We start from the raw sequence: 17,416 nt of genomic DNA on the forward strand, positions 1-17,416 counted from the left end.
GCGGACTTGATGATATGCGAAGGCGTGCTTGCTGTCGGGCGTGGGAAAAGCTGAGTGCCTGTTGTTGTCTACTGAAACTCGGCAGGCGGGCAGGCAAGCGCGGCTGAACGCGCTCGCGTCGCCGAAACGCGTGACTAAGCTGGCTTCAATTAAGCCGCGTCGAGCACTGGCCTACCATCGCTGGTCGCTGAGGATGCGAGTCGTCGACTCATTCACAAGTTCATGCAAAACTGTGTGAGGAGAACAAGTGTAGTGAAATGCTCGGGTTGCAAGTTACGTATCTACGTCTGTGGGCATAGGATACCGCGAAACGCGCTCCCTTCCCTAACGGCCTCCTGCATGTACACGCTGGCATGCACCACATCCTCCACACCACGCCTGCCGGCTTACGATCATTGGGAGTGGCCATCAGTGGGCGATCCGGTTGATACGTATGCGCAAAAGAATTTCTCGCCCATAGTGCTGTCGTCGTGAAATGAGGTTGCTCCGCAGACTGCTGCACCCTCTCGTCCTACCTACATCCACCAGTGTGCCGCAACAAGCAAATCGTATACAACCAGTCCCTGAAGCACCGTTCGGGAGGAATCCATGCTGAGTGAGACTCCGGGGGCAAGTTGACAGGCTCCTGTACCGTCAACTGTGCCTGGCCAACAGCATTACCATCCTCAGAAGGGGTCTGGCAGACGCTGAGCGCTAATTGTCCTGTCGACTCTCGATTCCGTGTTCCCTCAAGCCCTAACCAAGCCATAAAACAACGTCCACGTAAGGACGAAGCTACTGAGCCCACCAAACACTTCCCCCAGCAAAAGGTTCTGCACTGGGCTGTAGAAGTATGCTTTCGGCTTTCCCTCCGCCCGGAGCAGGAGTATCAAGACAGAGACGACGAGTGTTCCGAGGAGGTAGAAGATGAAGCCAGGGTATGATTCCAGACCGAGTGTGCCTGCGGCAACGCCGAAGAGCGACGCGGTCAAGTTGCGAATGTTGGCGATGGTCTAGTTGCGAAGTTTAGAGAGAGTGGTAGCAGTGGATGAGGAGAGACATACTCGCGCATTTTGTTGCACGCTCTCTTGGACGATAGGATGTATGGCGAGCTCTCGTTCGTCAAGCATGTTGGTGGGGGGTGGCGCGAGAGCTTCCGTGGAGTCTAAGTTACTGAGGTCGCAGGTGTGTGATAATGTAGTATTCTTAGAGCGGCTTCACTGGGAGTGGCAGAGTACGACTGTGCTATCAAAGTGATTGATATCTTGCGAGGTGATATCGGTCTCCTGGCATCCGAGGAGCAGATGTCGGCGAGTTGAAACGCCGACCAACCTCAAGATGGACGACATCTCTAGGGATAATCTTAGAACATAAAGGCGGCATTCCTGGAAACAATTCTTATATCTACAACATCAAACACGATACTATCAAAGAGCCTCACACTCTGCACCAACTTGGAGTTTGCGTTTATCATGACTGAGAAGATTGCCGCCGCTGCTCCGTTACTGACTTGTAAATCCAATACTCGACAGCCAAGCCCTTGTCGTCGACGACGAACCTGCTTTGGCCAATCCATAAAGACTGCGTATCGCCACAAGGTCTCTCTCGGTTCCTCCTAACAGCCCAAAAAGGATAATCCCTTCTGATGCCGTGCTCTAAACAATGATTCAGTCTACTGGTTTCGAGCTTTCGGCATATTCATAGAACCCCGATCCAGACTTGACCCCGAGCTTTCCCTGCGCTACCATCTTGCGCAGCAGTGCGCGAGGTTCTTCGGGGATTCCCTGCCGCACGTCGGCATAATGTTGTTCGATGTCAAGAACAACATCCAGCCCCACGACATCCATCTGCTCGCAAGGGCCTTTCGGCGTCTTGAGTACATCTTTGAAGATGGAGTCGATTTCTTCCGGGCTGGCGACACCTTCAGCCAGCGTAAGTAGTGTTTCGCGCTTGATCGCTGCCCAGATTCTACGCAAGGTCAGAAAGTGCCGGAGAGAACGCGATGCGGTGAGAGATGGATCAATCCAACCTGTTGTAGATGTAGCCAGTTGATGTCCGGTGGACTTGGAAGGGCATAAAGCCATGATTCCGAGTCTCTTCCATCAGCCGAGAGAGGATTTCCGGCTTCGTTTGGCCGGAGCCCATTATTTCAATCGCTTTAAGCATCTTCCCATCAGTGTCCTGGCAAAACAGAGCATTGGCTGCTGCGAAAACGGATATACTCACCCGAAGTTTCGGGAGGCCAATCTGAAAACGCGAGATAGGTCAGCAGAGGTCCTACTGTAGGCTTGAACCAGAAACAGCGCACATGAGTGAAGGCTCACGAATCTATCGGGCTGCTTGACTCGTAGACCTTCTATGATCTCAGTAATTGTGTAGCTGCTCGAGTTGGACGCGACAATCGTGTCTGGGTGAGCGAGATCGTCTAGCTGTTGAATAACCTTTCTCTTCAATGCTAGCGACTCGGGAACGCACTGGCGCCGGGTTCAGTCGTCAATCACTTGCAGCCCGTAGGCGTGCTGTTGTGGCTTCATACTGTACCTCGACAAGGAGCCAGGAACTAGAAACCGCTTTCGATAGGTCCTGGCTTGGAGAAGTGATGATTTGTCCCCAGCGCCCCAGCGATGGGACTTGGGACTCTGCTCTTAATTTCTCGATATACTCCTTAGCTCGTAGAAGCTGTTGGTCATCACGGTCGACCAGGTAGACTGGTCTTCCTAGTCTTGACCACTAGATTATGCTCAGCACGTTCTCCTAGATGAATGCCGCAATTGGCGAGAGTACCATGAACGCGAGCCGTCTCCCTTGAGTCCCTCCACCTAGAAGAGTCACGGCCGCTCTTCGTTGGCTCATGTTGACGGTTATAAGCTCCTTACTGGCTCGTTGATGGCAAGGCAGCCTGATAGACTAACATGCGCAAGAATCCCCTCGTACTCACAGCGTTATAATCACTTTAATGGAAGGGGTTATCCGGGAGACTTTCTCCTATCGATAAGTCGGCAAGTAGGACCAAAGATTTTGTGGCTGCTGTTCCCCTGCGAAAACCAGGCCACGAGTTTTCGGGATAGCCCTTGGACGGACCCTTCAACGCACCGGTGGGCGTTTAGTTTTTACGTGTTACACGAGTGCACCTAGTTCTGAATGCTTCAGCTAGAAACTACTCGAGCAAAACACCACGTAGTGAGCCTATTGAAAAGGGTTTCGATATTTTCTTTTCAGAAGCGAAGGACGAAACAGGTTACGTCGAACGCCGGACAAGTAATGTCAGAACGGATACAATAATTCACATTCTGCGCCGCGTTCTTGCATGCGAATCGCGAGACGATCAGCCACCCTTACACATCACTCACACCGAACAAGCAAGCCAGTCATCAAACCTGCCTCCTCCTCATCCCCACATCCAACCCCAACGGCTTCCTCAAAAACCCCTCCCTCGTCTCCAACTCCCCCTGATAGAGCTCAAACTCATACCGCCTAAACACCGTGCTCACAATCAGCGCCAACTCCATCTCCGCCACGTTACGTCCCACACATGCCCGCGGCCCGTAGCTGAACGGTATAAAGGCCGCCTTCTGCTTCTCCGTGATCCTCTCCCAGCGCTCGGGCACGAACTCGTCGGCGTCGGGGCCCCAGATCTCCTTGGAGTGGTGGATCGTGTAGGCGGGGACGGAGAGGACCGTCGCTTGCGGGAAGTGGTGGCCGCTGACGTCGATGCCGGGGCCGGGGGGGACGACGCGGGGAAGGCCGAGGGAGGAGGTCGAGTGGATGCGCATTGTTTCTTTGATCACAGCGTCGAGGCTGTTAGGTGGAAAAGGTTAGATATGATTCTTCCTTCTTGGATGTGCGCCCCTTTTTCACATCCAACTGGAGATTTAAGACGAGAGATAGGGAGAGAGGAAGACCTACTATGGAAGATCCCTGACCATAGCGAAGTTCGGCACAGTCCCAGCGTCCGGAATTGCCTGATCAACCTCCTGCTGCAGCTTCCTGACGACCTCCGGATGTTTCAGGCAGTGGAACAGCAGCGCGCAGGACGTGTTGCTAGTCGTGTCGCTGCCGGCGATCAGCTGCGTCAGCGCCTCGGCGGTGAGTTCCTCGCGGCCAAGCTTCTCGCCACTTTCGTCCCGGCCTTCCATCAGGCGCGCGAGGAGGTCGACGCGATCGATCTTGTCGGCATTGGCGAGGCGTTGGTTTACCCGTGCGACGGCGATGCCAGCGAGGTTCTCGACTGCTTTTACGCCTTGGGTGAAGAAGGGGTCGGGGAGGTAGCGGGCGTAGGGCTTAAGCTGAGGAAGGCAGCCGATTGTGCTGGATCGTGCATGTTAGCCACGGGGGGTCATTGGTTTCATTGACATTGCTCGAATTGCAATGCGGAAAGGGGGGCATACCCGGAAACTTCTCCCCTCCGATTCAACACCTCGATAGCCGGCGCAAACGTCGGCTTGCTGTCAGGCGTCGCCCTGATCTCTGCGATGTCTTTACCTTCCTTGAGCATGCCAAACGGCGCGCCAAACGCCAGGTCGCCGATAATGTCGAACGCAAGGTAGTTGAACCAGTGCAGACTGTCCATCTTGGCGTAGCCGCCCTCTGCCTCCTTCGCCATACGGTCCCATTGCGCGACCAGCTCTTCGAGGTTGTGGTGCATGTACTGCTCGAACTGGCCGACAGACTTTGCGCTGAAGGTGTGAGAGACGGTCTTGCGCTTGCGCGTGTGCTCGGCGCGGTCGCGCGTGTTGAAAAGGCCGCGGCGGATGGAGACGAAGGCGTCGTAGTAGTCGCTATAGTAAACATATGAGTATATGGTGACACTCTGAACATTGATACGGATTCAGGGGGCTGTACCTCTTGAGGAACCCATTACCGTGGCCATAAATTATGGGTATAGCATCCGGGTCTGCTACTGATACATGGTGCGGCTGGATGCGCACAAGCTTGCCGTATTTTTTATGGGCTTGGTCAACCGCCAGGTAGCGCTTCCCAGTGCGGGCTTGGTAGACCAGCCAGAGATTGGTGAACTGGGCTGGGAAGGGAGCGGGGATGTCTCTGATGGACCAGTTGCGGAGGTAGGGGAGGAGGTAGTAGAGGACCGGGATGGCTAGCAGGGCATACGGCGTGAGGAGGAAGGAGAGAAACATCTTGAGGAGATTTGGTAATGAAGCTGAATTATGAGACCACCAATTCTAGGGGTCAACTCGATTCTACATGCCTTTATATGCTCCTGGCTGGCGTCGAGCTCCGCACGAGAGCATGGCTGAAGAGCAAGCAGGTCCACCGATGTCAATTGGGGCTTTACCCGCCAACGGCCAATAGCATTCTGGATTAACAAGCCGACTCAGTCAACCGTGTGGGTGGGAGGTGCCGGTCTGTCTATCCAGCGGCAACCCCGCGCAATGACGGATCTGGGGTAGACGCCGCCCGAGCGGTCTCCGAGTGACGTGCGGAGCATCAAGCTTTACTCGGAGCTTGGCTTTTTGGAGGGTCCATTTTGTGTTCGACATTGCGAGCTGTGGGACTTGTGGGCTGTGTTGTCGTATCCACAGAGACTCCCGTTTTTCTGTTCCGGTCTGGAGTTTTTCTGACAGCTGCTGTCGATCTTCAGCCCGCCATGAGGGCTCGACGGAGAAATAATCAAGGGGGCAAAGGCGTACCCAGACAACTGCATCTTATCAGAGTACGGAGAGTACTTATCCCATCTCACGTGCTGATAATGACAACCTCGGCTTTTTGTCGTCATTGAAGCCTGAGGCTTCCATCTTTCTTTGACTCTCTACCGTCAACATGTAGCCACAACACCTCCATATATGCTCCCAATGCAATGACATCCTCATCCGCTCCGCCTACGGGCGCCTATGTCATCGCTAAAGCGTTGCGCGACCTCGGTGTGACGGTGATCTTCGGCATTGTTGGCATACCTGTTGTTGAGATTGCAGAGCAGGCCATCAATTTGGGTATACGCTTCATTGGCTTTCGCAACGAGCAAGCGGCAGGCTACGCGGCTACAGCATATGGCTACTTGACGGGCAAGCCTGGAGTATGCCTTGTCGTAGGCGGACCCGGTGTCCTCCACGCCATGGCTGGGGTACGTCTGCCAGATAGCATAAATCATAGCTTGCAAGCTTAGATGCTGACCTGAGCTTCTTCCAGATCGGTAACTCGTCTTCCAATGCCTTCCCGATGCTGCTACTGGCCGGCTCCAGCGAGACCCATCTGGTGACAAAAGGCGCATTCCAGGAACTCGACGCCATTTCCCTTCTCGCGCCGCATACGAAGCTCGCAGCCCGCCCACCCGCCTTGGAATCTATACCACACCTCATCGAGAGCGCATACAGGACTTCGTGGTACGGCAGGCCCGGCACCGGCTTCGTCGACCTTCCAGCAGACCTCATCCAAGGAGCGGCCGACTCAGCAGAAGACATACCCCAAACCGCACCCCTACCTCTTCCCCCCGCCAGCGGAGCAGACGAGGCCAAGCTCTCCAAGATAGCTCGGCTCCTTAAGAATGCTAAAGCCCCTCTCCTCGTCGTCGGCAAAGGCGCCGCCTACGCGCAAGCAGAATCCAGCATCCGCGCGCTCGTCGACCAGACCTCGATCCCCTTCCTCCCGAGCCCCATGGGCAAGGGCGTGCTCCCCGACTCCCACCCCGCCAACACTGCCTCCGCGCGCAGCACCGCCCTCCAACACGCGGATATCGTGCTCGTCCTCGGCGCCCGCCTGAACTGGATCTTCCACTTCGGCGACGCGCCCAAATGGAACCCAGCCGCGCGCTTCATCCAAGTCGACATCGAGCCGTCCGAGATCGGACGCAATGGCGGAGACGCGGAACTCGGGATTGTCGGCGACATCAACGTCGTGGTCCCGCAGCTCCTGTCCCAGCTCTCCGGCTGGACGTACTCGCCTTCGTCCTCGCCCTACCTCAGCGCGCTCGCCGAAGCCAAGCGCAAAAACGAAGACAAGGCCGCGAAAGCTGCTGCAAAGGCCTCCCTCCCCTTGACCTACGCGCACGCCTTCGACGTCATAAAACGCACGTTACACACTCTTTCCCCTCCGGACGACGGCGGCATCGTCTACGTCTCGGAAGGTGCAAACACAATGGACATCTCGCGCTCCGTCTTCCCCGTGCAGCACCCCCGCCTCCGCCTCGACGCTGGCACCTACGCGACCATGGGCGTCGGGCTCGGGTACGCCATCGCCGCGCACGAGGCCTACAACGCCTCCCCCTCCTCCCCGGAGGCAGTCTCTGGCCCCAAGCCCGGGAGGAAGAAGATAGTCGCCCTGGAAGGCGACTCCGCATTCGGCTTCTCGGCCATGGAGGTCGAGACGATGGCGCGGTACCAGATGGACGTGCTGATCTTCGTCATGAATAACGGGGGCGTGTATCACGGGGATTCGGACACTGCGGAGGAGTGGCTGGAGCGACAGGGTGCGGCGGGCGGAAAGGGGCTCAGGAGCACGAGTCTGGGGTGGGAGGTGCGGTATGAAAAGATTGCGGAGGCGTGTGGGGGGCTGGGGTTCTTTGTGAGGACGCCGGAGGAGTTGAAGAGGGCGACGGAGGAGGGGTTCAGGACTAATATGCCGGTGGTCGTGAATGTGGTTATCGAGAGTGGGAAGAAGGGGAAGTTGGTGAGTTGCGCGATGCACCTGTCGTGTTGTTTCTTGATGGCAGAACTAGACGCTAATGTTTGTCGCTGTAGGAGTTCGGTTGGCAGGCCAGCGCGAAGAAGGGGAAGAAAGGGAAGAGTGATGCGAAGCTCTGAGACACTTAGACACATTGGATATGCCTGCATTTGTCATCGACGCATAGAACTGTCTGGTGCTAGTGAAAGGCTGGAGTTACCAGCGACTCCTTACGTTCTGCACATACCAACAAATCCGCTCCTCCCCCTCTCTCGTGCCTACCTCGTACATCCGCTGTTCGAGATCGACGACTATAACTCCGTGTCCACTAGTAAATCCAGGTAACAGCCCTAGCAATGACTTTACATGTATTTCCCTGGCAGCAGGAAACGATAACCCACCAGCGATTGACATTCCAAGAAGGAGAAACTAACGATACTGCTTGCGCGAGACGCTCCAGCAACTGAGTACATCAAGGAAATCTCTGTCTTTCTATCCCAGGATAAAACATGAAATAGAATTTCCCAACACTGCTTAACGCCCTAACTAACAAGTCATGCGATGAAGTACCAGCCCCAGACACAGCTATCCAAAGGAGGGTGAGTATGAAAGCGACAGCACAACCACGTGCCGAAACAACATGATCGGGTACCAAAGCTAGTTGAATCCTTCATGCACGTCGAGGAAGGACGGCCAATCGTAAGTGGGATCCACAAATCCTCCGTTCAAGTCGAAGGGCGGCTAATCGAAGTTGGTTCGCATATTCTTGTGAACCTAATCACGAACTTGGTATCTTCATCGCATTTCTGGCGGGGCGCCAATCTTCAGATGTGATACAGACCGCAAATCCGCGATTGGGTACAGTGCGTCTTTTGCATGAACGGTATGGCAATCTACCGTAGTAGCATAGTGAGACCAGGTATACCGGCTGCGGTGATCCCATTGGATTCAGACGTCTCTGCAAGCGGTCGCCGACGGCCGTGATGGTTCCTAAATGCGTTCCTGTTTCAGAAGGGCTCGGTGAGGTGCAGTGCAAGACCTGACCGATAGTTGCCCACAGAAAGAACGGATGCGCTTGTGTCAAACATAAGGCAGCTGGCCGAAAAGGTCCCGCCTCAGAAGCATGAACCAGACGCTTCCTCGTCGCACGGTTGACAGGACGCTGTACAAAGGCACAAACTTGCGTGCCAGTCTTCTCTGTGGGCGTCTTTCAAGGCGATCCGAAAGCCTGATCGGGCCCGCGTCCAGTACCGTCGTTCTCCTGGAGAGACACGTACGTCCAACCGCACTTGTCGCACCTCGCATGGTTACACTCCACACAGTGGCTGAACAGGCCGTAACTCCACGGCCCGTGTCCACAATGGCACTGCGCGGTTCTTTATCAGCAATCTCCATTGTATGTTAATCTGACAGAGGATCGGCCTTACGCAATTGAACATCGGCTCTCTTGGTTGTGAATGTTGCCTTTTGGCTGGCGGATTGCCGGTTCCGCCGCCGTCATGAGGTCGCTTCCTTGAGGTCTGTGGGAGCGAGACGTCCGCCATTGAGACGTACGCTCGGCCTGCACCAGGGCTTGGGGTCCGCCGATTGGCCGTGCCATAAGGAGGCGAGGGCGATGAATCCCTATCAGGGGAACCACTCCGATCTGCTGCACCCTCTTGCTCTTTCGTCATGTCTGTCTCGACGCACAGCCACTTGCCAATCTCCCATCCTTCCTTGAACATCGCATCAATGTGGTTAAAGCGCTCATCCCATGCCTTGATCCCCACGTTCTTTACCGGGTGGAGTTCTCTATGGAAGCCACACCAGTACTGATGCAGGCCGTTGCGGCCCATGCGGCATTTTGACAAGAATTCCTTGAGTTTGTCCTTGTCCCTGAATTGATGGTTTTGCTGGAGATGGCTCTCGAAGGACGCTTGTTCGTAGAAATGGTCGGCGCATTGGTCCTTCTGACTACCAACCTTCGGCTCTAGACATCGCCAAGCTTCGTGCTGGAAGTGCTGAGTGCTTTCGTGCCGTTTCCAGTCGTTTTTGCTGCCAAAGCTCTTCTTGCACTTGTGGAACGTGCAGCCGTAAGGTTTGGTGTGGCGCTTCATATGCTTCCTGTCACTCGAGTCAGCAAATTCCGCTCGAGATTGTATCGGATCTGACGCACTTCAGATCGCACTTGCGAGGCAAAACTGTTTTGCATCCGGGGTGGGAGCATTGTATATTTCTTTCGACCGTGGCGTCCTTGGGGACATCTTTGGATGACAGTGACCCCTCCTCTTCGCGGCCTTTGAGGAACTCAGCGAGCAGCGTTTTCATTGCTTCATTGAGTGTAGGGGCATTCACAACCGTCCTTGCTGCGTCGCCGGTCCGATCCGACTCGATGATTTCTACACTGACGTCACGTTGAGGCTCAGTACTGGCTAACGGCTTACTAGGTGGTGCAATCCGGGATCCCGTGCGTGAGGCTGAGTTGAGTGTTAAACCGCTTTTCTTGAAGCTTGCCATTCCATTTAAGACTTCTCGAAGAACTTTCATGATTGCTTCGCCCTCTGCCGGGTTGGTTGGAGTTGTTATGGTTGCATCGGCCGGTGGACTAGACATCACTTGAGGAGATGAAGAAGCTGCCTCATGGTCGGACAGTTCCACTCGCGGGTAGCTGTGAACCGTGTCCTCTAAGGCCTCGTGGTAAGGTCCGCTATCGCAGGAGTCAAGGCCCACCGCAGCGTCAGCTAGGAGGTCGAGCGAGCCGATAATGTCCGCAGTGTCGCTTCGCACATTACGGGGGCCAGCCGGACCTGGGCCAACTGAACTGAGCAAGCCAGGTTGCCTCTGTCCAAGGTTGGACTCCCGGTCAGTAGCCCGGCCACAATCATAGAGTTGGAGGAGATTGGCACCTAGCTGGCCTCCACTGTGATCACGCGGTTGCCTTCCCGTCACTTGGGTCTGCCCATCACCTTGATCCGGTGATATACACAGATCGGAGGTAGTGTTGTACGACAGAGTTTGGATGTCCGAGCCGGCCCCTATATTTGCTAAGGCATCCTCAAAAGGAGGAAGGGATGGGGGCCGCAGTGGAGGTGGGGAATCAAAGGCTTTATCACCGTGGTATTCGGAGCTAGGCCGCCCCTTGTCAGCTTCGAGGTTTACAAGAGCTAGGGGAGACATCTATACCGGCCGATCAGGTCATCCACGTCTGGCTCTTCTTCCTTGTGCATTCTTTCGATATGCTGCTTGAAATTATCGAGCCGTGGCCAGATCTTTGTCTTGCCTTTGCATTTATCTGCTGCACACTTGTAGGACTTTGTCCTTCCTCCAGTTCTATGCACGCTCTTCTTGTGGCGCTCTAGGTCGTTCACGGTGGTGAAGCCGTCGATTCTTGTGCAACCAGGGAAATCGCATTTATACGGCTTCTCATGTTTAAGGACGTGTTTTCTATAAACCACCAATTAGCCAGATACCCTAGACTCTAGGATTTGACGTACTTGTACTCGGATTTGCACTTGGGTCTCTCTAGGCAGTAGGGGCATTGCTGGGAGGCCTGCCTGCGCGGAGAAACGCCACGAACACTGGACGGCTTCGCTTGTTTGTTAGGCTGGAGATGTGTTGAGTCAGGAAATTGGGCGTTGGTGTTAGAGAGAGACAGGTCAGCTAGCGAGGTCGTTGTGACCGGGCAGTCTCGTTCCGTGTGCAAGGGCTCAGGGACGCCTTGGGAACGAACACTGGCCGTCAGGGTTCGATAGCTCCCATAGCCAGAGTCCTCACGGCAAAGTCCAGACGCGGTACTCTCAATCTCAGATGCCGGGCCGCGTTCACGCCATCGGCCAAGGTTGAGGCTCGGTGCGCTCGGATAAGCAGCCGACACAGATCCCGAAGACGGCTGTTCGGACCTAAAGCCAGCGCTACCCATCAACGGATTCCAGGGTGCTTCACTGCGTTCACTACCTTGGTAGAAGGCCAGTATGAGATCATGAGTGCCATTAACGGAAGGAAGATCAGAAGAAGGTTGGAAGCTATCAAGCTCTCCGCCTAGGCTAGAATCAAGCCGGTCAAGTGGGTTCTGGATGTAGGTGGGAGTATGAGTATATCCTTGGACTGGCCCAGCGGACTGAAGCTGATTTTGGTCAGGGTAAATGGGAGGGCCCATCTGCATCAGACTTGAAGGTCGAGGGACCTCGGTCGTCCTCGGTGCCCTCCATTGCTGTCGAGATGAAGCGGAAGACTGAGACTGAGTGGCACGAGGATACTGCCACTCTTTAGTGTGATGCCTTGACGAGATAAATTCAGAAAGCATACATAACTGGAGTTAAACATGTACTGATAGTCATTGTTTGCCATGCTCGTCGCCTGACGCTGAGTGTTAGTTGTAAGACATCTACATTATGCCACGACGAGGCGATGACCGTAAAGGCAAGCAGCATCACAAGGCTATATCACATGGTAAGGCATACGACAAGCAGGATATGCCCTCACGCGCAGACTAAGATTTGAGGAAGGTTTAGCAAGACAAACGAGATGTAGCACACCTGTTGAAGCCGGTTTTCTGCAGCCTTGTGCCTAATGATTCGCCGAGGCGGATGGCAGTGGAGAAGCTGAAGTACTTAAGAAGCACGGCCCCGTGGCAGTCCTAGCGAGAATGATTGCTCACCCGAACGCAAAAGGGCGATAGCACGCCGGACAGAGCCTCTTGACAGTCTGTGTTCGACACAGTGGGTGAACAAAGCGTTCGGTGTACGGATAGGGGAAAGGGTGAGAGGCCGCTGGGCGACACTCATCATTCAGCAGGGCGGTGCAGTCAAGACGGTGAAAGAGCGTCCTTTACGCAGCATCGACCTATCAAGAAGTGCCATTCCGAGGCTTCCTAGCCGCAAAAGTGTCGCACTGAAATGGGCGGGCGCAGCTGATACGATGCCGCGGAGGCAGAAGTGGTTGCCTTCTTCTTGGCAGCAAGCAGAGGCCGGCCGTTGAGGCGGGCGCAGCACCTGGCAGTCCAAGCACTTTTGAAACTCGTCATCCTGTCTGCATCTCACCGCAACGGCCAATAGCCGTAATACCGGACAGGGTTTGGTTTTGACGACGCATTGCTGGTGTCACGGAGCAAGCAATCATCTGCAGGGCACACTAACTCGGTATCACCGGAACTTTCAAAAAGGTAATTCGGTGAGAGGGAATTGAAGAAATCAACAACCACCATCTGTCTATGAGCTGCATGAGTAATGCTCGGACAGCGTTGAACTATATGCGAAACCGGTTTACGCCACGGGTATTCACTGGAAAAGGGCGCCCTGCCCCCCTACGCCCCGCGGTAAATGAAAACGCTACACCCGACCCAAGAACTATCAGAGTACCGCCTATTACTTCATAAATGAATTCCCGGTCTACCGGCTATGGAAAGGATACAGCTGCTGCTGATACACATACGACGGCACCTGCTGGTACTGGCTTCCAGAACATGGGAGCGCTTCCGAATGATCGTACGGGTTGCTGGCCTGTACAGCCTGATTGCTCGTGTTCAAAGCAGGTGTGGGGTGCCCCGCATGAGAGAACTGCATTGGCATCGTGCTGTCGCTAGGAAATGGCGTTGCATCAGTCGGCGAGGCGTACATTGGCTGTTGCCCGTACGCTGATGTGGGCGTTGCTGAGGGTATGAAGCGACTTGAAGCATGAGGGGCATATCTGTGTTGCTGCAGTTGACTAGGTCCAGAAGCGGCACTCTGAGCGTTGCCAAAGGACTGCGCTAGGCTGGCAACAGGTGGATAAGTGCTACCGGAAAAGTTTCCTGGAGTGTTCGAAAGATCGCTGTAGGCATACGAGGATTGATGGTACTGCACCCCGTGATTCGCAAACTGAGGAGGGGGATATGTATGCATCACTGGAGCAGCAATAGTGGGAACAACCGGGTACTGAGTACCGCTTGTGTGAAAGCCAATCTCAAGCGGGCCGACGCCTGTCTCTCGGAGATGTGTCGATCCATTGCGGCTGATGTAAGGCAAGCCGCTCTTCAAAACCGCGGAAGCTGGTGAGACGGTTTGAGAACGATGCTGTTGTTGCGCGTCGACAGGACTTATGACAGAATCAGGTTGGAGGTGCTTCTGCTCCACGAGCGGGAGGACCGGTAGGCTGATCTGCTCCATGTGCTTCGCCAAGTGCACTGTCAACTTCTTCCAGCTGTTGCACTTGTTACTGCAGAATCTGCACGGTTCATCCTCCGGCTGTTTTGGGGCATCGTGGCGACAGAGTTCGACAAACGCCCAGACCTGTTCGGAGACGTCCTCTGGGATTTGACCTGCAGCATGGTCTCCGCTGTGCCGTCTGACGATGTCTTCGATGACGATATCTTCGAGGTTCACTGCCATGTTCCGAGTCGCGGCGTTCGAAGACCTCCCAGTCCTTGCTCTGGGTTCCGGAACTTTGTGTTCTCGGACAAGGTGTTGTACAAAGTTGTCCTTGCGATAGCACGTGTGTCCGCAGTCTGGTATAGTACATGTCCAGCTCTCGAGTTGTCTGTGGCGTTCGTTCTCATGTCGAACCCAGTCAGCCTTGCGCTTGAACGACTTAGGCTCAGCGCAGTTCGGAAAAGTGCAGGTAAAAGGCTGCACATCTTCGTGCACATGCTTCGTCCAGTCGGAAGGCTTGGAGAACTTCTTGACCTGGAAACAAAGCGGACACTCGAATTCTGCCGGTAGCCGCTTGACAGGCGGTTGAGGAACACCGAGTGGAAACTGCGCGGGCTGAACGGTACCGTCACCCAGATTTTCCGCACCCTCATCACCAGAGCCGGGTGCGGTCACGTGGAAACCTGTGGATAGGGGGTCGGTAAATCCTCTGCCATCCGTACGAGGTGGTATTTCTTTTCCTTCTCCTCCTAGAGCCGTGCAGAACTCCAACGAGCAGTTCCCTCTCTGGACGCAGTTTAGATGCTTAATTTTGGCCTCTAGCAACCTTTTGTATCTTCTGATCTGTTCCTGAGTGGCTCGCTCCAGCATATACTCTGGTAAGCGAGGATTCAAGTGTTGTATATGGGTCTTGAAACCCTCGTAATCTGGTATGATCGGATCCGACCGGACCGCAAGGTTCATCTTGACGGCATCTTGTGCTGACAGGTCGTCCTCATCGTGATCCTCAGCCAGGATCTTGGTGTCAGGAGTTCGTTGCACGTCAGTGCTCCCGGAGTCATTCGCAGGCGAAGGAAGTGTCAGCATAGGTGGACCACCGTGCTGACTCATAAGCTCCTTCAGCCTAGACATTTTCCCTACATCGCTGCGGCTTCTGACTTTTCTTAAACTGTTCCTCGCTTGAGCGAAAGCCTTGCCCGGCGCGCTCGCACTAAGAGCGCTGGTATGTGCGCCATCACTAGGGATGAGGATCACATCTGTGTCGAGTCTAGGGCTTTTGGGCCGGCTCGAACTCCCTTTTCGCTTTCGCGGCTGTGTAGTGGTCTGTGTGTCCCCTTGTGCCGTATCCGTAGCGCCACCATCGGGCTCTTGTTGCCCGGCGTCGCTCTTCTTCCGTCTCAGAATATTGTTGGTGCTACTTCGTCGGAAAGAGACCCTGTCGAGGAAGCTGCCACGCCTCTCCGACCCCTGAACCACTGAGTTAGTATTGTACTGGACAAAATAAAAGCGATGCTCGCGGTGCCTCAGCACCTCCATACACGGACTAGAGAAAGAATGCAGAAATTTCTTTCCTGTATGTGCTCTTGCACAAGCTGTCTCAGACGCGATCATGCAGCTTCCTCATGCCCTAAATTCTTGCTCGCCGCTTTCCAGCCGAGAAGAGTTAAAGTCTTTGCCCCACTAGCTTCCTCTTCCGAAGTATGAATGGATAGAGAGATCAGGTCCACGGCAAAAGGAAGCCAGGAGACTTTGTCACTTACTTTTCGCGCTAGCTCTTGGTCTTTAGTAGCCTTGCTCTTCTCTTGAGTGTTGGCTCTGTCACCGACCCGTACCGAGATACCGGCTGCGGCAAACAAACTTCCCATATCCGATTCGCTGCGCCGTCGTGAGCCGATAGTAGCTGTAAGAGATGCAGATTCCACATCCTTGACTTTTTGTCGAAACCGCATTATTGCCTGATTAGCAGTGAATGATTGCTGGAACCCAGCAGACGGCTCTGTAAGCCGAGATCTGTTGCTCCATGAGTAGTCAAGAGCGAGTTGACCCGGGAAAGCCGCGGCTTGGGTGGAGAAAGGCGTTGTCGGGGAGTAGAAAGCTTCATCAGCAGCAGAGCCAATCGGCACTTTGGTTGGAGGCGACTTCGGTATGTCAATCTCCGGGTTAGAGATGTATTCCTCATCGTCATCACCACTCTCCTCGTCGAGGTAGACGCCAGGACCTGGGATACTGGCCTCTGGGAACACAGACGTCTGGATGACTAACGCAGGGTTAAGTGACAAGCTCTGACGCGCCCCAGCATCGTTCGTACTTCTCGCTCGGCGTCGACCTGCATTTCGTCGTATGCGGCCGTTATTGGCAGGACCATTAGGATCGTCGGCCCGGCCATAAACCTCGCTATGCACAAGCCATTCGTGGACGTCCGCGTTTTTCTCCGCAAGTTGTCGCTCTTTCTCTTGTTCCTCGAGTGTCGGCATATTCGAAGCTTCCATGGACTCTCGAGCTTCGGGATGTATACCCGCTGGCCCTGAATGAACAGCGAGCCACGACCCATCTTCGCTGCGCTGCACTGAAGGTTGGTTTACTGCCAAGCGCGGTAGATCTTCCCGGGCAGCTTGCATATTGTCGCCGTCATTGTCGACGGAGGAGTCGTCCGCCGGGTATGGTGACAGGTGCGTTGCAGATTTTCGGCTAGCGTGGCTACGCTTACTGAGACTTCGGCTGAGCGGCGCTGTCGGAGGTGATTCCTTCATGCCGAAGTTCTCTATGCGAACAATGGGGCTTTTCAAGTGGACTGGCAGTGTCGTAGATATCGCACTGGTAATCACACTGGGACTACCAGTTGAAAACGGGCTGCGGTACGGATTGGTAGCTGGCGTATGCATATGCGATGTTGGTTCTAACAACGATAATGTGGGCTGAGTGGTCGTCGCGCTTCCGGAAGGCTGGCCACTTGGTGTAAAGGCCGAGACGTAATTCATCTCTACAGGAATGGGACTTGAAGCGTGTGTAAGATTTGGAGAGTACAGCTGGAAGTCTGCTGCCACTAGAGCTGAAGTAGATACGGACATAAAATTCGCGGGTTGTGAGGAAGGGTACGGTCCGAAAGACTGTGCCGGGCCCGATGTGTGGCGAAGACCGTACTGAAGAGTGCCCTGGGAATCAAACGGCAACTCATGGTGCTCGTTGAAAAGCTGCTGGTCGAAAATCGGGGTGGTGTATTGACTTGCATCGACATATCCTGGGTTTGACAGATAATCTTCGGAGCGTTGAGCGTACATATCGTGCACCATAAGATGAGACGGGGACAGTGTCTGTGCCATTGGGCTTGTTGAGAACGCTGCAACGTTGCTTTGCTGCTGATGCGAGTCGTGCTTGTTAGATTGGTGGTAGGTACTAGCTCTTTCTGAAGTAGCAATCGCGTTGAGGTTGTCTGATTCGAATGGTGATATGTACCGGCTGCTGGAGCTATTGCCGTCGGCTGGACTTTGATGGGTTTCCGGGTTATTCGCGTAGGATCCGTCGTCCAGTGGAGCCGTCATTGACACGCTACAGGAGCTCTTTTCACCAGATTGAACAGTCAATGAAAGCCCGCCGAGAGTAGTAAAAGGTGAAGCTTAGGATGATGATGGCTGGTTTCCACCTTCGGCGATAAGTCGCCTGTGGATATCTCTCCTAGTAGTAGCCAAGAAGGGCCCAGACGCGGGTCAAAGCTACACCTG

General features: G+C 54.6%; 6 protein-coding genes across 6 annotated transcripts; 1 reads left to right on the plus strand and 5 right to left on the minus strand.

Moving 5' to 3' along the window:
• Positions 1-728: 728 nt before the first annotated feature.
• On the minus strand, positions 729-1,109 carry W97_01287 (uncharacterized protein; the record flags this gene model as incomplete). Its single annotated transcript, XM_007779195.1, has 2 exons — positions 729-992; positions 1,044-1,109. 2 exons carry the CDS (start codon positions 1,107-1,109, stop codon positions 729-731), a joined length of 330 nt encoding a protein of 109 aa, XP_007777385.1.
• Positions 1,110-1,646: 537 nt separating this feature from the next.
• Positions 1,647-2,124, minus strand: W97_01288 (uncharacterized protein; the record flags this gene model as incomplete). Its single annotated transcript, XM_007779196.1, has 2 exons — positions 1,647-1,947; positions 2,009-2,124. The coding sequence occupies 2 exons, from the start codon at positions 2,122-2,124 to the stop codon at positions 1,647-1,649; spliced, it is 417 nt and encodes a 138-aa protein (XP_007777386.1).
• A 1,226-nt stretch (positions 2,125-3,350) lies between these two features.
• On the minus strand, positions 3,351-5,114 carry W97_01289 (benzoate 4-monooxygenase; the record flags this gene model as incomplete). Its single annotated transcript, XM_007779197.1, has 4 exons — positions 3,351-3,777; positions 3,886-4,287; positions 4,368-4,757; positions 4,822-5,114. 4 exons carry the CDS (start codon positions 5,112-5,114, stop codon positions 3,351-3,353), a joined length of 1,512 nt encoding a protein of 503 aa, XP_007777387.1.
• Positions 5,115-5,794: 680 nt separating this feature from the next.
• On the plus strand, positions 5,795-7,733 carry W97_01290 (uncharacterized protein; the record flags this gene model as incomplete). Its single annotated transcript, XM_007779198.1, has 3 exons — positions 5,795-6,058; positions 6,124-7,599; positions 7,671-7,733. The coding sequence occupies 3 exons, from the start codon at positions 5,795-5,797 to the stop codon at positions 7,731-7,733; spliced, it is 1,803 nt and encodes a 600-aa protein (XP_007777388.1).
• Positions 7,734-9,016: 1,283 nt separating this feature from the next.
• W97_01291 (uncharacterized protein) lies at positions 9,017-11,919 on the minus strand (the record flags this gene model as incomplete). Its single annotated transcript, XM_007779199.1, has 6 exons — positions 9,017-9,113; positions 9,148-9,696; positions 9,749-10,699; positions 10,756-11,016; positions 11,067-11,827; positions 11,878-11,919. 6 exons carry the CDS (start codon positions 11,917-11,919, stop codon positions 9,017-9,019), a joined length of 2,661 nt encoding a protein of 886 aa, XP_007777389.1.
• Positions 11,920-12,959: 1,040 nt separating this feature from the next.
• Positions 12,960-16,447, minus strand: W97_01292 (uncharacterized protein; the record flags this gene model as incomplete). Its single annotated transcript, XM_007779200.1, has 2 exons — positions 12,960-15,164; positions 15,458-16,447. The coding sequence occupies 2 exons, from the start codon at positions 16,445-16,447 to the stop codon at positions 12,960-12,962; spliced, it is 3,195 nt and encodes a 1,064-aa protein (XP_007777390.1).
• Between the last annotated feature and the right edge of the window lie 969 nt (positions 16,448-17,416).

This window comes from Coniosporium apollinis, assembly GCF_000281105.1.
Source record: "Coniosporium apollinis CBS 100218 chromosome Unknown supercont1.4, whole genome shotgun sequence".
Classification (NCBI taxonomy): domain Eukaryota; kingdom Fungi; phylum Ascomycota; class Dothideomycetes; genus Coniosporium; species Coniosporium apollinis.